The 18,123-nt window shown below is 42.7% G+C and overlaps 1 protein-coding gene across 2 annotated transcripts in view; it reads left to right on the top strand.

The window, feature by feature from the left end:
* Positions 1 to 18,123, top strand: part of SAMD10 (sterile alpha motif domain containing 10) — a 109,046-nt gene that overhangs the window by 26,363 nt on the left and 64,560 nt on the right. Inside the window, exon 2 of one of the 2 annotated variants that reach the window (XM_033963166.1) lies at positions 4,122 to 4,303. In XM_033963166.1, the coding sequence (XP_033819057.1) occupies positions 4,122 to 4,303 (182 nt within the window). Of the gene's footprint in view, positions 1 to 4,118; positions 4,304 to 18,123 lie in introns of both variants that reach the window. The other variant, XM_033963164.1, reaches the window with a different exon arrangement.

Raw genomic sequence — 18,123 nt, 5'->3', positions numbered from 1 at the left:
GCAAACTTGAAATCTTCAATCAAGTTTGCTTGAAAAGCTGTCCGCTTCGGGGCTTCGTGGATGACGTCACCCATATGTAGAGAATATCTGCCTGCTGTCCCTGGATAACACCTGTTACGGTAAGTAACTGTGCTTTCTGAATCACTCTCAATTTTTTAAGAATTTTCTTAAAAGTACCTAAATATATAATATTATAGTAATCAAGAATACTTAAGATAGAGGACTGTACCAATAAACGAAAAGAGGTTTCGTCAAAATACTTCTTAATGGTGCAAAGCTTCTAAAGCACCAAAATACATTTCTTAAACAGTAAATTACTTCTCCCTCCGGATTCGTGGGGAATAGGGGCAGAGCCGGACCGTGAATGGTGAAATACCGCAAATATATTCTGGTCCGGCTCTGACCCATCCAAGTTTCCAAGTTTCCAAGTTTATTGGTTTTTAATATCCCGACCATCAAACAATTGTCTGGCCGGTTTACAATAAAATTATAATAAAAAAGTATTAAAAGTAGCAGTATGTGTAAAAAGATGTCTTAAGTTAAACATAAATGACAAAGACTTGACGAACTGGAGTGTGAGGGCAGTAACAGCGGAAGGGGAAAAAGTTACATTGTATAGATGAAAAGGAAAGAGTGGGGGGGAGGATTGAACAAAAGGGAGGGGAACCTTAAGATAATGGAAGTTTGCTGACCGAAGGAAGAGAGAGAAGATGCTTTTAGGTTTAATTAAAAGCATCTCGAAATAAGAAAGTCTTTAGATTGATCTTGAATTTGACTAGTTGTTGTTCGTCGCGGAGGTATTGTGGAAGTGAGTTCCATAAGGTAGGGGCTGTTATAGCGAAGTTTGTTTTGCGTGTATAATAAAAGTCTTTAAGAGATGGAATATAAAGAAGTTTTTGGTCAGATGATCTTAATGTACGAGTGGAACTTTGAGGAATAAGAAGTTTATCGAGGAATGTAGGTTGATGTAAGAGTTTGATTTTGAAAGTGAGTAGGATAATTTTGTAAGTGATACGATAAGAAATTGGAAGCCAGTGGGCTTCCTTTAAGAGAGGAGTGACATGATCATATTTGGTTTTTTTGTAGATAAGTTTTATTGCGGTATTTTGTATGAGTTGAAGGCGTCGTAATTCTTTTTGTGGAAGACCATTGAGGAGCGAGTTGCAGTAGTCTAAGTGAGAAATTACTAAAGAGTGAGTTAATATAGTAATAGAGTCAGTATTCAGAATGGATATTAATGATCTGATGATGCGAAGTTTATAGAAGCAGACTTTTACTACGGAGCTAATATGTTCGTGGAAAGAGAGATCTCTGTCAATGATAACGCCAAGTATTTTAATTTTAGTTTCCATGTGTAGTGGGACAGATTTGATAGAGATAGTTCCTGGTAGTGATTCAGATTTTTTGATCGGGAGTAGTAGCCCACAAGATTTGTCAATGTTAAGTGAAAGTTTATTTGTGTATAGCCATTCGTTTATGTTATCCAGTTTATTATTTATGTCTTTTATATCAGAGGTGTTAGTGATATTAATAGGGTGAAGAAGTTGAATATCGTCTGCATAGGCAAAAATGGTGAATCCTATCGATTGAGCTAATGTAAGGAGAGGGGAGAGGAATACATTGAATAATAAAGGTGATAATATTGAACCTTGTGGCACTCCGAAAGTTTGAAATATAGTTGAGGAAATTTCGTTTTTTACCCAGACTTTAGAGCTGCGTTTCTGAAAGTAAGATAAGAACCAGGAAAGTGCTGAACCTGAAATGCGGCAGTCTTTTAATCTTGAGATAAGAAGAGAATGATCGATAGTGTCGAAAGCTGAGGAGAGGTCTAGAGAGATTAGAATGACAGATTTTTGGTGTTCGTCTCCCTCCTGCCATCCCCCCGGCATCCCGGCCTTACCTGGTGGTCTAGCGGGCTTTCGGGGCAGGAGCGATCTTCCTACACTCCTGCCCCGTGCAGATCGCCAATAGGAAATAGCTGCCATGAGTTCCCGTAGTCTCTCGAGACTACGACGGGAACTCCCCACAGCCATTTCCTATTGGCGATCTACACGGGGCAGGAGTGTAGGAAGATCGCTCCTGCCTCGAAAGCCCGCTAGACCACCAGGTAAGGCCGGGACGCCGGGGGGAAGGCTAAACTCTGGGGGGGTTTTCTTTTTTTCCCCTTCCCCCAAAAATTGCGAATATGTGAAATCGCGATTGCCAAAACCGCAAATGGGGAGGGGGAAGTGTATGTTGTTCCAGTGTAAGATGTTTATCCAGAGTCACACCCAATATTTTTAAGGATTGTTCTATATTATAGTCCAAACCATTCACATGTATTATTGTTTCTTTAATCTTATCGTTGGGAGTTGCTAAAAATAATTTAGTTTCTTTCGCATTTAGTTTCAATTTAAAAGCGGTCATCCAGAGTTCAATATGACTTAAAATGGTCGCTAAAGAATTTATGAACTCAGGTGACAGACAAGTTAACGGGATGACTATAGTAATGTCATCCGTGTAAATATAGAACTTGAGCTTTAGACTTTGCAACAAATTTCTCAAAGAGACAAGATAAATGTTAAACAAGGTGGGGGACAGAGGCGAGCCCTGCGGAACCCCACAGGAATTTTCCCAACAATAGAACAATGTATCATCCTTGAACACTTGGTACGATCTTTTACTCAGGAATTCACGAAACTAATTCAAGACATTTCCCGCAACTCCAATGGATTCCAAACAATCTAAAAGAATGGTATGGTCTACCAGATTGAAAGCGCTGCTTAGATCTAGCTGCAGGATTAAAGCGCTTGAACCTTGAATTAATAATGAGTGCAGATAATCAAACAAAGAGGCCATGATTGTTTTGGTACTAAAACCTGACCGAAGACCAGATTGATTATCATGTAAAATACTAAACTTATCCAAGTATGTAACTAATTCAGCATTTACCAGTCCTTCCAGTAACTTAGTAACCAGAGGAATACTGGCAATGGGTCTAAAATTGGACACAATACTAGATGATTCTTTAGTATTTTTTATAATTGGTGTAATCACAATTTGACCCTGTTCCTCAGGAAACTTCCCTATGGATAACGAGAAATTAACCTAAATCAGCAATTTGGCCTTGAAGTTGACTAGGGCAGCTTTCATAACATTTGGAGGACAGCTGTCAAGTCTGCAGTATGAATTAACATACTTGTTGTAGAACTTACAAAAGGTTTGTCAGTCAATAGCTGTAAATTTGTTCCAACTCAAATCTATTCTGGGAACCTCTGCACCCTGGAGGATAGGGAAACACCAATAATGATTAATAGGATCTACACTTTTTCACAATTCCATACACAGTGATTGGGTGGTGGATTCGACTATATGAGCTTCGGCTCTTGGCCGAATTACACAATTCTGAGTGTATGTGAATTAGATTAAATTATAACATTTAACACTTCTGGGATACAACCTATTAAAATTTTTTATCTTCAGGAGTCTTATATTGTATTGTTATATAAAATAAACTCACCAGAATGTTTGGGAAAAAACATCCAATTGGTCAGGAATTGAATCAAAAAATTGATTCAATAGGCTGAATCGAATTGAATTAAAAAATTTTTTCCTGAATTGGGCAGCACTAGTAGGTACTTGGAGGGCCTCAGAAAAAAATAGTTAATGTCTATTAAAGAAATGACAATTTTACATGAGGTAAAACTTTATAGTTTATAAATCTTTTCTTTTAGCTAAGTCTTAATAATATTGTAATTTATAGCTAAAGAGACATATGATCAAGAAATTGTTTTATTTTACTTTTGTGATTATGATAAACATATCAAGGGCCTCAAAATAGTACCTGGTGGGTTGCATGTGGCCCCCGAGCTGTGAGTTTGAGACCACTGGGTTTATAGCACATCTATGGGATAGGGCCTGTGTAGTCTTATAGAAAATTCCGTGGTTATTTATGGACCATAGGGCAGAACCTATGTAAACATATTCCATAGATGTTAGTGCACTGACTAGATGCCGGGGAACAATGTGCTTGGAGAAATATTGAGTCGGTAAACAAAGCTCACATACTTTGGTGTGTGTGTGTGGGGGGAGTTATTTGATAGAGATTTTGTAAATTTTCCAAATTCACTGTCTTCCAGCAGCTACTGTTCATTACAACTTCTGCCAAAATCTTCTGGAACATACTGTGTCAACCGAAAATTTGAACTACAGCTTGCAGAGGGACCTGGGCAGCATTCTGACCTGGCATGAGAGCAGAGATCGGAGGTTAGCCAGAGGAAGGACTGTGAAGCTGCTGCAGCAGCCAGGGACAGAAGTCTCTCAGGTACAGGATAAACACTGACTATTAGGGTTCAGAAAACATAGGTGGTCTTGCAGAATTTCTTCTAGAGCATTCCAAATAGGCATATGTTAAGTGGATCACATGACCCATGAGTGACCTCGATAAAGACCACATGTATTGTGCCCATGGTAACATTACCTATCAGTAACACATTTGTTCCTAAAATACTTAGGAAACCAACCTATACAATCTTAGTCCTCAACAAACGATCTCTAGAACTATCAATCACTAAGTCTGTACTTTGTTTATTCCACTCAATCTGTAACATCTTTAATCATTGTAAACCGCATAAAACTTCACGGTCCTGCGGTATATAAATTGTTATTATTATTATTATTAACCCCGCCAAAAGTCTAAAAATGCCAGTGTTTATATACTCTGATGCTGGATACTGGTTGAGCTCTTAGTTAAATATTCTAAGAGCATAAGAATTGCCGCTGTTGGATCAGGCCAGTAGTCCATCGTGCCCAGCAGTCTGTTCACGCGGCGGCCCTTAGGTCAAAGACCAGTGCCCTATTTGAGTCTAGCCTTACTTGCTAGACTCAAATAGGAACTCAGTAGGAACTTATCCAACCTTGTCTTGAATCCCTGAAGGGTGCTTTCCCCTATAACAGCCTCTGGAAGAGCGTTCCAGATTTCTACCACTCTCAGGGTGAAGAAGAACTTCCTTACATTTGTACGGAATCTTTTCCCTTCTAACTTTAATGAATGCCCTCTCGTTCTCTTCATCTTGGAGAGGGTGAATAATCTCTCTTTCCTCTACTAAGTCAATTCCCTTCAATATCTTGAATGTTTCAATCATCTCAGTCTCCTCATTTCAAGGGAGAAGAGGCCCAGTTTCTCTAGCCTCTCATTGTACGGTAATTCCTCCAATCCCTTAACCATTTTTGTCGCTTTCCTCTGGACCCTTTCGAGTAGTAGTATGTCCTTTTTCATGTACAGTGACCAGTGTTGGACACAGTATTTCAGGTGGGGGTGTACCATGGCCCGGTACAGCAGCATGATAACCTTCTCAGATCTGTTTGTGATCTCCTTCTTAATCATTCCTAGCATTCTGTTTGCCCTTTTTGCCACCACCGTGCATTGCGCAGACGGTTTCATTGACTTGTCTTCAAGTACTCCCAAGTTTCTTTCCTGGGGGCTCTCTCCGAGTATAGCTCCAGACATCATGTATTTGTGCATATGATTTTTGTTACCGACATGCATCACCTTGCACTTATTCACGTTGAACCTCATTTGCCATTTTGCGGCCCATTCCTCGAGCGTATTTATGTCTCTATGTAAGTCTTTGTAATCCTTCTGTGTCCTCACTACTTTGAATAACTTTGTATCGTCTGCAAATTTAATCATCTCACTCGTCATGCCAATTTCTAGGTCGTTTATAAATATGTTGAAGAGCACAGGCCCGAGCACCGAACCCTGCGGCACTCCACTTGTGACGCTTTTCCATTCCGAGTATTGTCCAGTAGAAGTTTTTTGAGGTACAAAGATTAGGATTTTTTTGAGGAGTGAAGGGCTGCCCACCAATGAGGAACATCTGGTAGCTTTAGATCTTCTCACTAAGACTCCAAACCCATGTCACATGCAGATCCCCTGATGTTGCTGCACTGTGGCATTCATAGCTGCTTATGAATTAATACTGCTTTGTAAGAATGAATGGGTAAAATTTATCTGTTCAGTGCCAGCATGGGGACAAACCTTTTCACTGCTCCGTGGAGTAATAAAAATCTTTGGTCTTACAGGGAACCATATGCACCACGGCTCCCTGATATCCCACTATCGCTGGTGTGACAGCTCCAGGCCCTCCACTCGTGGGTCTGGCGGCTCCAGCCTAGCCCCCCCTCGCCCATGGGTCTAGCAGCTCCAACCCACCCATTCCCTTGCTCGTTGGTCCGGTGGCTCTAGCCAGCTTCCTTCCCTCCCTCCCTGCCACTGGCACACAGAGTGAGACAGTCTCTACGCAAGGCTGCTGAATGGTGCTCACACAACCTTCCCTCTGCCGGGCTCCTACTTATGACACTACTTATTTTTTTCGCAAAGAAAGGAAGTTGCATCAAAAGGAGGAGCCCGGCAGAGGGAAGGCCACAAGAATTGTTGAACAAGCCTGTGTTCGTTGGCTTACTTGGCAAGGTTTGTGCCAGCAGCAGGAAGGGAGGGAGGGAAGCCGTCTGTACCTGCTGGACCCACGAGCTAGTGCTGCCCGATTTGCCTCCCAGTCTCACTTTACGGCCTGTGGAGGATCGCTGGTGCACTTTCCCTCTGCCACGGTCCCGCCCCTCCTCTGACCCAACATCCTGTTTTGGTCTGGGGTGGAAAGCGGCAGAGGGAAAGTGCACTGGCAGTCCTCTGCAGACTGTAATTAAGTTTTTAAAGTGAGACCGGTAATACAGCATACTCAGGTACAGGCTTACTACTCAAGTACAGGTACTATTCAGGTTTGGCGGAAACGCCGATGTGCAGATGGTGTGGACAGACCGCTAATAATATCTCTCATGCTACAGCACACGGCTTTGCAACATGTGATTTTGGAATCATATTTTACATTTCTAGGGTAAGCTATGGGCAGTGGTAGTATTTAGCTCACCCAGGAGGGTAATTTTTGGTCAAGCTGGTAGCTCTTGGGTCTATGGAGTGGGGAGACCTCTCTGTTCAATAAGACATGCATGGTGGGTCACAAAAGTAATTTACAATATTAGCTGAAGGACTCCCCACCTGGCTACTGGCATTGGAGAAATTAATTTCATCTACTGCTGACATTTGAGCCTTGGGAGGCTCGCATAACCCAACAACGCAAAAGACAGTTCTTGCTGACCTTGAAGCCTTACATACAATCCTTGCCTCATAAAGCTCGGAGTTTGATTTTGAATGATTTGGACTTGTGAGAAGTTCGATCGTGTAACACCTTCCTACTGACTTCTGCATTGGCTGCCGATGAAGGCATGTGTGAAGTTTAAGTTTGGATGTTTTTGCTTTAAGGTACTATTTGGTTTAGCCCCTAAATATTTAACTGACCTTTTCTCTTTCTCAACCAACAGACATAAGAGAAGGTCACACATGAGTTTTGTTTCTCCACCAGTTAGAGGATGTAAATTTAAAAAACACCATCAACATCTTTTCTCATATCAGGCAGCATTATGGGGTAAAAGATCTGGAACAATTACTTATGCTCACTAATACTTATGGGGAATTTAGGAGACACCTAAAAACATATGTGTTCTTGAAGTATTTAGGTAACTGATCTGTACAATCTTATTCCACCATAACTGATTTCTAGAGCTGTTAATCACTAGCTTTTAACTTTGTTAACTCTACTCAATTTATAACACCTTTTAATCATTGTAAACCGCATAGAACTTCACGGTCCTGCTGTATATAAACTGTTATTATTATTGTTTATAAAGTGTTGAATAATATAATAGCAGTCTATTCAGTGGATACCACAACTCAGGGGGGGGATAGACAGAGTAGATTGGTGGTTATTATAGGGCTCTCTTGGGAGATTAAACAGGGGGGATCATCTCTGCCAGCATGACATTACAGGGAGGGGGGAGGTTTATTAAGGTTGAGAACATTCCTGACTGGGTTAGAATTGGTGAAGTATATTGTAATGTTGTGCAGTTTATATTTCTCTTTTGCATAATAAAAACAGATTTCACATAAAGTGAGACTGGGAGACCAGGGGGTTGCCGGATGATGGTGGAGAGAATGGGGAAGAATGCCGGCCTTTGGGGGGCCCTCTGGTGTAGCTATTAGAAGTACATGGAGGGAGGCGGGGGGGGGGGTTTCCAAAGATAGTGGTATATGCCGGACTGAGGGGAGGCAGTAGAGGGGAAGTAATAATGGGTCTGAAAACAGAGGAGAGGGAGAGAGATGGTAGACAGTGGGATGGAAGGAGAGAAGTTGGACCCAAGGGGTGGTGTGCAGTTAGGGGGGATAGAGATACTGGATAGGAGGGCAGTTGGGAAGAGAAAGGCAGAGATGATAGACCCTGGGGTTATGGGGAAGGAGGGAGGAGATGCTGTATGAAAGGGTAGTTGAGAAAAGGAGAGATGGTGGATCTGGGGATGGTGAAATCCATCGCTGCAGCCACTCTTTCATTCTTTAGGCTGCCGGCAGCGTGAGTGAAATAAACATGCTGTTTTCCATGGCTGGAAGCTTTCCCTCTGCTACTGCTTCCTGACTCCGTTTAGGCGCGAAGCAGTAGCAGAGGGAATGCTTCATTCAAGCTGCCGGTGGGCCAAAGAGCGCAAGAGTACCGCCTTATCGGATCCCATGGAAGAGAGGAATGCAGGGGGGTTCACTGAAAGATCACGGGGGGGGGGAGTGGTCATTAGAGAAATGCTGGACTGTGGAGATGGAGATAAAAAAAAGGAAAGATGCCAGACATCTGGGAAGGGAAAGGGAAAGAGAAGGAGAGGACAGAGATGGAAAATGATGAGCACGAAGAAAGAAGAAAATGTCAAATGGGCAGGAGACTCTTGCAAATGAGTTATCAGAAGACAAACAGAAACCAGAGCCCAGGACCAACATGATTTGAAATGACCAGACAACAAAAGGTAGAAAAATAATTTTATTTTCTATTTTGTGATTAGAATATATAAGAACTGAAATGTTTATCCTGCTGGTGCTGGTGTTAGGTAGACATGGTAGGGCCCAGGGCAGAAATTTGGGAGGGGACCGCAAAGCCCTCTACTAGCCTGTGTCATCTTCAGCTTCCAGCAGGCTTAGGGCTTTCTCTAGCCAGGGGGCAGTTGCTGTAATTGCACTCCTCAGCCTAACACTATCCCTGGCATGTGTGATCTTTATATTTTGCACAGTATAGGAGGAAATTAATCTTTTTATTTCTTTGGTGTTGTACCACAGTACTCCCCCGATATTCGCGGAGGTACCATGCCAGAAACCCCGCGAATGTTGAAAAACCGCAAATACAGTTTTTAGCAGGGGAGATAGGAGAAGCAGCCGGAGAGGCAGGAGAGGGCAGCAGGAGAGGGCAGCCGGAGCGCCGGCAAGTGAAGGAAATCACTCGCGGTATGCTCCGACCACCTCTTCCTGTACTAAAGTCAGGCCACCAATCAGAAAATGTGTGTCAAAGCAGCTCCTGATTGGTGATGCCTGACTTTAGTACAGGAAGAGGTGGTCGGAGCATACCGCAAGTAATTTCCTTCACTCGCCGGCGCTCCGGCTGCCCTCGCCTGCTGCCCTCTCCCGCCCAGTCATTCGTGGTTGGAAAATACCGCGAATGACCGGTACCGCAAATTCGCGGGAGAGCACTGCAGTGTTCTCCCTAGAGCCTTTTAGCCGGGCGGTACGCCAGGGTAATTTAGATGACCGCCCGGCTATCATCCGCTGTGAATTCTGCTGCTGCCGCCAGTGCTGCTCAACACAAAAAAAAAATGGCTTGGAGATTTCACGCCTTAGCCCATAGCGAACTTATGCTCCGGGGCTCTAACGTGTGTATGCCGGCTTCCCTTCTGTTCCCTTCGAAACCGGAAGTTATGTCCGGGGTGGGGGGGGAAGAGAAGAGAAGGGAAGCCGGCACGCACATGTTAGAGCCCTGAAGCATGTGTTCGCTACGGGCTAAGGCGGGAGACAGGTCAGTGAAGCTTACAATTTGCTCTTCTTGCTGCCGGGTCCTGCCTACTTTCTGTTTCCGCGAAGGCAGGACCTGGCAGTATTTCCCCAATAGGTCGATCGCGATCTTGGGCCGATCAGCCTTCCTCTCCCCGACGGCAGAATTGACGTCGGTGAGAGGAATGCTGGTCGGCCCGAAGCAGGGAGAGCTTGGGGCGGCGGCAGCGGCTTTGGGGCCTGTTATCCAATGGCGGCAGCTTGGGGGCCTATTCCCCGATGGCAGTGGCAGTGGCTTGGAGGAGGGCAGGGAGAAAGAAAGAAAGAGGGCAGGCAGGAAGGAAGAAGGAAAGAAGAGAAACAGAAAAAAGAAAGGGGGCATGAAGAGAGAAAGAAAGAAAGAGAGACAGGGAGAAAGAAAGGGTAGGGAGAGAGGAAGAAAAAGTTTGGGGAGGAATGAGGTTTGGAGGAGAGGAAGCATACAGGCTGAAAGAAGGGAAGAAAGATTGGATGCACAGTCAAGAAGAAAGTGCAACCAGAGACTCATGAAATCACCAGACAACAAGGTAGGAAAAATGATTTTATTTTAAATTTAGTGATCAAAATGTGTCTGAATTTATATCTGCAGTCTATATTTTACACCATGGTCCCCTTTTTCTAAACCGCAATAGAGGTTTTTAGTGCAGGGAGCCTATGAGCGTCGAGAGCAGCGCTGGGCATTCAGCGCAGCTCCCTTGCGCTAAAAACTGCTGTTGTAGTTTAGTAAAAAGGGAGAGGGTATATTTGTCTATTTTTGTATGGTTATTACTAAGGTGACAGTGCTTAGGGTCATCTGCTTTGATCTCTTTGGAAAAAAAACCCGGAATAGGAATGATAATTAACATTTTCTATGCATACAGTGTGCTTTGTGATTTTATTGTTGGTAGATCATTTTGACTTGGTACATTTTAAAAGTAGCTCGCAAGCCCAAAAAGTGTAGTTTTATCAAGTGGTACAGTGAGGGGCCATCACTTTACATCTTATCTCCTCATGTACAGCACGGTTCTTTATTCTAAGCAGCTCTGGCACTAACAGTACTACGGGTGCCTTATGCTACTTTCACTACCACTTGCAATCAGGTTTGGCATTTTATCATGGTTTTGGTTTTTTATTTAGTTTTTCACCAGTATTTTCACTTATTTATTAAAGCAGCCTTTTTTAATAGCCCGATTCCCTTCCCCTATCAGTGTGCATCCAATCCACTGCCGACACTTTTTTGGCGCCTCTTTCAACGGATCAAATATCATAGCCCCACTGTCGCATGTTCACATTTATTCTGTGTATGAATTTATCTTATCAGTGCAGAGACCGTTTCGTTAAGTCCATTTTACTCTCCCTTTTTTACTTTCCCGAGTGTTGTGGTTTTATTCTTTCGTTTTAATAGAAGCTCATTTGAACAATAATTTAGATCTTTCCCAGGTTTCATTTTTCATCTACCCGGTCAGCTTGTCTTTGAGCTACTATCGGCTTATGTTTTCAAGATACAGCTGTTCATTTCCCATACGTTTACTTTTGCCCTGTATAGTCTAGGCATACTGTTTGTAACCAGCCATCATTTTAAGTATGTATATGTCCTATTTTAGGGGGGGGGTTAAGTTCTTTTAGCATGTTATTTCATTAATTCTGAGTTCGGTGTTACAATATATTGTTCTTGATTTTTAGTTTACACATTATTTATTCTTTTCTATGACATGTTCGCATCGCAATTTTACTCAAAAGTATAAATAGGTATCCATATTTCCATTCAAGTTTCATCACGGTGCTCTGGTTTTGGCTCCAGTATTTGTCACTTCCATCCACAAGGTCTGGCTATCCGTTACCGTCTCATATTTTAAAGACTCATTCGTTATAATTAGTGGTGATCCACATGTCACTTCATAATGGACATGTCCGATTTTAGCATTTGGATCTTAGTACTATGGTCTTTTCTGGTTTCCTTTCTATAGTCTGCTTTTCGTCTAGAGTCTTTTGAGTTTAGAATTACATTTTATGACATTTTTGTGGTTATAATTGTATGACATGTCTAAATCGGTCAAGTTATACATTCTTTTTATTATTTTTTGTCCCCTCATTCAATGGCAGACCGCCCCGGGTGCCAGCCCTAGGGGGGTACACAGCCGGCTGGATCCAGAACCTTCCGAGCTGCTCTAAATGGCACCTGCACCTCAGCGCTGCTGCCATACTTATTCCAAAGCAGAGTTGGCAACCGCACTGAAGTGCAGGAAGGTCCCTCGATGACTGCATTTGCCGCCTCTGCTTCTGGAGACGTAAGGGACGTTGGAAGGGGTGGACCGGCAGCTGCAGTCATTGCGGAACCTTGCCGCAACTGCCTGCGTCTGCCGGCCCACCCCCTCCAACGTCACTTACATCTTCCCAGAGGCAGAGGCAACAGAAGCAGTCATCAGGGGACCTTGCTGGTTTGGAGGGAGTGAGGAGAATAGAAGGGTGGTGGAGGGAGAAAAAGGGGGTCAGGGTGGTATGGAAGGGTGGTGGAGGGAGAGAAAGGGGGCAGATGCTGATGGAATTGATGTGCAGGGAAAGGAGAGAGAGACATAAGGGGGAAGGATACTGGATGGAGTTGGGTTGGAGGGAAAGAAAGGGGGCAGATGCTGATGGAAGTGGGGGGAAGGGAGAGGAGAGAGTGAAATGCCAGACCATGAGGGTGTGGGAGAGGGAAGGGAAGAAGAGGAGAGAGATGCCAGACCATTGGAGGAGGGAAGGGAAGAAGATGGATGCCAGACTAATAGGGGTGAAGGGAGAGATGGAAGTGGAATACAAGGAGAGAAGATGCCATATAGAAGGGGCAGAGAGAGGGTAGATAGTGGATGAAAGAAAAGAGTGACAAGACTATGAGGAAAGCAGAAACCAGAGAAGACAATGTAGAAAAAAATTCTATTTATTTATTTTTTTGCTTTAGGGGAGATGCATCGCTGTTTCTATGGTGTTGCATTGTATGCAAAGTCCAGCTTCTTGGTGGTTCAATTTAACCTTTGTCTACGTTTTTCTATTTTATCCTCCCTTTTACAAAACTGTAGAGCGTTTTTTTAGCATCAGCTATGGTGGTAATTGCTCAGAATTCTATGAGAGTCTGAGCTGTTACAACCATGGCTAAAAACCACATTATAGTTTTGTAAAAGGGAGTGGGGTTAGATTGTGATTACATATTCCATACTAGGTGAAGGTGTTTTCTGTGTTCTGTATGTTTGAAAGACATGGTTTTCAGTTAGGATTGAATGTGTAGGATTGATCTGTACAAGTCTGGCTTGTTTAATTTTACAATGCGTGCATTGATGTAATGCTCACTGCAGTATGTAAGATGCTGCCTTTTCCTAGGTACACTCTTGTGTGATGTGTGGATTGTTACTAAAAATCATGTTTTTCATACAAATGGGGGGGTGTCAAAAATGATAGGCCTCGGGTGTCACATATGCTAGGTACACCACTGCCTTCATAGTTTATATCTAATCCACAAGCCTGCTTTAGGACCTACAGAGTATGTATCCCTCTGATTCATGACAATTTCACTTCTCATGTTATCTTATTCATTCTTTTTATTATACAACTGCCCAGATAAGCATCATTCTTTGACGTGATTGGACCTTGAAAACTAACGGCAACAGTGTTCTTCCCAGAAATTTTTTCCAGTCATGAAAAACATTTTCTGCATTTAGTGTGCCACAAAAAACATTTGCTCCGTTTAGTGTGCCGGAGTTAAAAAAAAGTTTGAGAGACGCTGCTCTATACCATTTGAAAGAGGGCAAATATCTAATTATTCACTTCTAGAATTGGATACTTCTTAAATATAATAAAAAATTATGGAACAAGTGTCAAATCTTAAGAAAGTCAGTCATATTGAGCATTGGAAAATAACTAATAATAATTAACTAATACAAATAGTACACATTTAGCAGTTTTACCGCGTGCTTAGCTTGCGCAGAATTGCTGCACGTGCTAGACGCTAACGCCAGCATTGAGCTGGCGTTAGTTCTAGCCATGTAGCGCGGCAATTCTGCATGCGCTAAAAACACTATTGCAGCTTAGTAAAAGGAGCCCTTAATTTTCCCCACCACCAAATTTCCCCGTCCCGCCCCACCGAGCTACTTTTTCATGCCACCCGGCTGGAAAAAATTTCTGGGGAGAACACTGCACTGTATATGGAAGTTTTGGCTTCTTGTGATTTTGGTTTAATTTATGTTTATCATTTTTGGACAGTTATTATGTATTTGGCATCGGTGTTCTGTGTGTGCGACCGAGGTGTTTTGTTAGATGAATTTTCTATGTAGCATTCAGTTTTCCTGAGGGGATATTTTGAGGAGAGATGTTTTTTTCTTTATTTGTGATTTATAAAATGACAGTTGTACAGTTTTATACTTTAATAAAATGATTTCAATATAAAACAGATATTCAAGACTTGTGTGGATGGGATCAGACAGAGTCCACAGGGATGGAGAGAGTCCACGGTGACAGGGCCAATTTTTTCCCCATGTCATTTTCTACTTCTTATATCTTCCCTGCCATTCTCATTGCTGTGCACCATTTCCTCCCTCTGCCTCCCCTTCCCCTTCATCCCTGTGTACTATCTTATCCCTCTCTCCTGTGGTCAGACATCTCTGTCTTCCTCCTTCCCCCCTCCTATGGTCTGGCATCTTTCTCCTCTCTTTCCCATAACCTGGAATCTCTCTCCTCTTCCAGGGTCTGGCATCTCTCTCTCCTTCCCTTCCTCTTCCCCTGGTCTAACATCTCTCTCCTTCTCTTCTCTCCTCTCCTTTCCGTGATCTGGCATCTCTCTCCTCTCCTTCCTGCAGTCTGGCATCTCTCTCCTCTCCTTCCTGCAGTCTGGCATATCTTTCTCCCCTCTTTCCCTTTCATTCCGTGTTCTGGCATCTCTTTCTTCTTCCCATTCCAGTGGTCTGGCATCTCTTTCTTCCATCACCCTTCTCCGGAATTTGACATCTCTCCCTTCTTTGAGTCATCTCTCCACCCTCCCAGTGTAACATTTCTCCCTCCCCCTCCACCAATATCATGTCCAACAATTCTACATCTTTTTTCCTTTCCCCATGTATACCATCTCTTTCCTTCCCACTCCACACCTATGCCAAACAATTCTCTTTTTCTCTTCCCTTGCCCAACCAGCAGCATCTCTCTTTCCCTCTCTTCCCACCACTTCACCACCCTACCCATATATCTCTCTTTCCCTTCCTTCCTAACCCCCAGCACGTGCAGCATCTGTCCTTCCCTGCCTTCCCAAACCCTCCTAGTCCGTGCAATATCTGCCGTCGTGCTTTCGCAATCCCTCTTCCCCGCAGCCCGCGCAGCATCGGCCCTTCCCTCATTCCCAACCCCCCAACCCCCCCCAGCTGAATCCCGACTCCCCCATCTAACACCTCTCCGCCGCTGAAATTTAAAATCTTCGGACAGCCACTGGTGCAACGAAGCCAGCCTTCCGCTGTCGGCCTGTTCCAGAAGTGTTCTTTCTGCAGCACTTCCTCTTCCCGTGTAGGCAGGATGCTGCAGAAAGAATACTTCCAGGGCAGGCCGACAGTGGGAGGCTGGCTTCGTTGTGTCACTGGCTGCCCGAAGATTTTAAATTACAGCGGTGGAGAGGTGGTAGATGAGGGAGTCATATCTTATCTATATCTATATCTTATGCTATGAGTTTATCTTGTTGGGCAGACTGGATGGACCATTACAATATAAAGAAGGAGGGTATGAGTTGGGGGGGCGGTCCTCAGGCTTCAAACCTCTATCTACCCCCTCCCCTAAAATTCTTTGCTTGTTTGTGTCTGTCTGTCTCTCTCTCTCTCTAAATATCTGATTGTTAGGGCCTAGAATGAATGGTAACTGATTAATGGGGGATGGAAGAGACAATACAGTAACGTTAATGTCCGAGATACTAAATCAGGGGTGTCCAATGTCGGTCCTCGAGGGCCGCAATCCAGTCGGGTTTTCAGGATTTCCCCAATGAATATGCATGAGATCTATTAGCATACAATGAAAGCAGTGCATGCAAATAGACCTCATGTATATTCATTGGGGAAATCCTGAAAATCCGACTGGACTGCGGCCCTCGAGGACCGACATTGGACACCCCTGTACTAAATAATATCTTGAGATGTAGGTAGGTAAGTGTTCATTCTTGTACAATACCTCTGGAATCTACACCATAGGTGTTGTTAACCTCTTCCAGCCTTAAACTGTAGGGAACTCAAAACCAAATTCTAGGTCATCTCCTGTTATCCCAGGACAAGCAGGCATATATTCTCACTGATGGGTGACATCACCACAGAGCCCCGATGCGGACCACTTTAAGAACTTTAAGAAAGTTCTCGCCGGTCCGCACCACGCATGCGCAAATGCCTTCCTGCCTGATGTAGGCACGTGGTCCCTCAGTTTTCTAGTTTCCGCGGAGCTAGTCAGTTGCTTTTCAATCATGTGCGTTGATATTTTGCTGCCTTCCCGCTCATGTGACTTTATTTTATTCTTTTTTCTTCATACTTTGTTTCTTTAATCTTTTCTTTTTCATTTAAAAAATAAATTTTTTTTAATTTTTTGCTTTCGCGATCTCCGCCCTTTGATTTCACTGAGGCTATTTTTCCCTCCATGTCCCGACCGTCTACGGGTTTTAAGAAGTGCGAATGGTGTGCTTGCCCTATTTCGTTCACGGACCCGCATTGCTGGTGTCACCAGTGTCTAGAAATATTAAAATAGTATCAATGGAAACAAGTCTAATCAATCAACAATCCACTAAATCAAAGACTTGTATAGTTAAGAACATTGTAGATACTTCACTGACTCTCAGATGCCTGCTCTGGTAACTCATCAAAGATTTCTATCCAGAAATGCAGGAGAAGATACAGTGTGACAAAAATTAGTGCTTAAATAAACTAAACTAAATAAACTTAAATGAACTAAATAAATTGTGCCAGAAAAATTGTGCCAGACAAACTCAAAGAATGTATATAGGAACCTCAAAATACCCCTAGAATGTGATCAATGAAGTCACAACTTTTTCGGGGTGGGTATCGTCACTGGTCAAAAACCCTTGATTATTTTATATTATTTTAAATATTTTAAATACCATTATTTTGTGTATGCTTTTATCCTTATAATTAATTTTTACTATATTTTCTTTCTTCTCATAAATGAGCATGTGTACAGACTAGCATCTTAAGAAAGAAAATATAGTAAAAATTAATTATAAGGATAAAAGCATACACAAAAAAATGGTATTTAAAATAATATAAAATAATCAAGGGTTTTTGACCAGTGACGATACCCACCCCGAAAAAGTTGTGACTTCATTGATCACATTCTAGGGGTATTTTGAGGTCTTTTTCCCCTTGTTTACAAATAAAACACATTATATCTTACAAGTGTTCCTATATACATTCTTTGTAATTTTTATTTGGTCACTTTATTTTTTCCATTACTGTTTTTCAGCCAGACAAACTCAAAACATCCCACTTATCTTATTGTTGAAAGAAGTGGATCCATTGTAGTTTGATATTAACCCTACGGGGACCCGTTTCACCGATTACGGCTTCATCAGGGGTCGAAATCTACAATGAAAAAATAAAGTGCATCAAACCATCAACTCCCAGTATTATCAACTATATGTGAAATTACCTTAAAAACATCTTAAAATAACCTTAACTAAAAAGTTTTCAGATAGAAGACTTACTGTGCAGGTTAACTCGATTATCGAGACAAAATGGCGCTGGCAGCCGGATGCGCTTTTAACTATTTTCTCAGATGTTTGAATAACATGATACTGATTAGAATATACATGCGCAAATCATGAAGAAATATTTAAAGAGCATTTTACAGAAATTTTAAAGAACTTTTAAAGAAATTTTAAAATAATTTTAAAGAAATTTTAAAGAAATGGAGTCCAATCTACAGCAACGTTTAATCCCTGAGATTTCAACGTGTTTAATCTATATATCCAGCTGTTCAAGTCTGCTAAGGAAGGTGATTTGGCATCGGTCCCGGCGTCAGAGTCCACGCCAAAGTCGACTTCACATCATTCGACATCCCCTTCGTTGTCGCAGTCTGTGAGTAAGCCGGCTTTTCCCTACCCTTACAGGTCCTCGGGACACTACTGAAGTGAGCCAAGTCCTGCCAACCTCGAGGCGTCCTAAAAAAACGCTCGGCTCCGATAGAGGTGAGTGCCTCATCATCGGCCTCCTCATCTC

The sequence above is a fragment of the Geotrypetes seraphini genome, chromosome 11 (assembly GCF_902459505.1).
Source record: "Geotrypetes seraphini chromosome 11, aGeoSer1.1, whole genome shotgun sequence".
Taxonomy (NCBI): domain Eukaryota; kingdom Metazoa; phylum Chordata; class Amphibia; order Gymnophiona; family Dermophiidae; genus Geotrypetes; species Geotrypetes seraphini.
The sequence above is the reverse complement of the archived record's forward strand: the minus strand, read 5'-3'. Positions and strand labels throughout refer to the sequence as shown.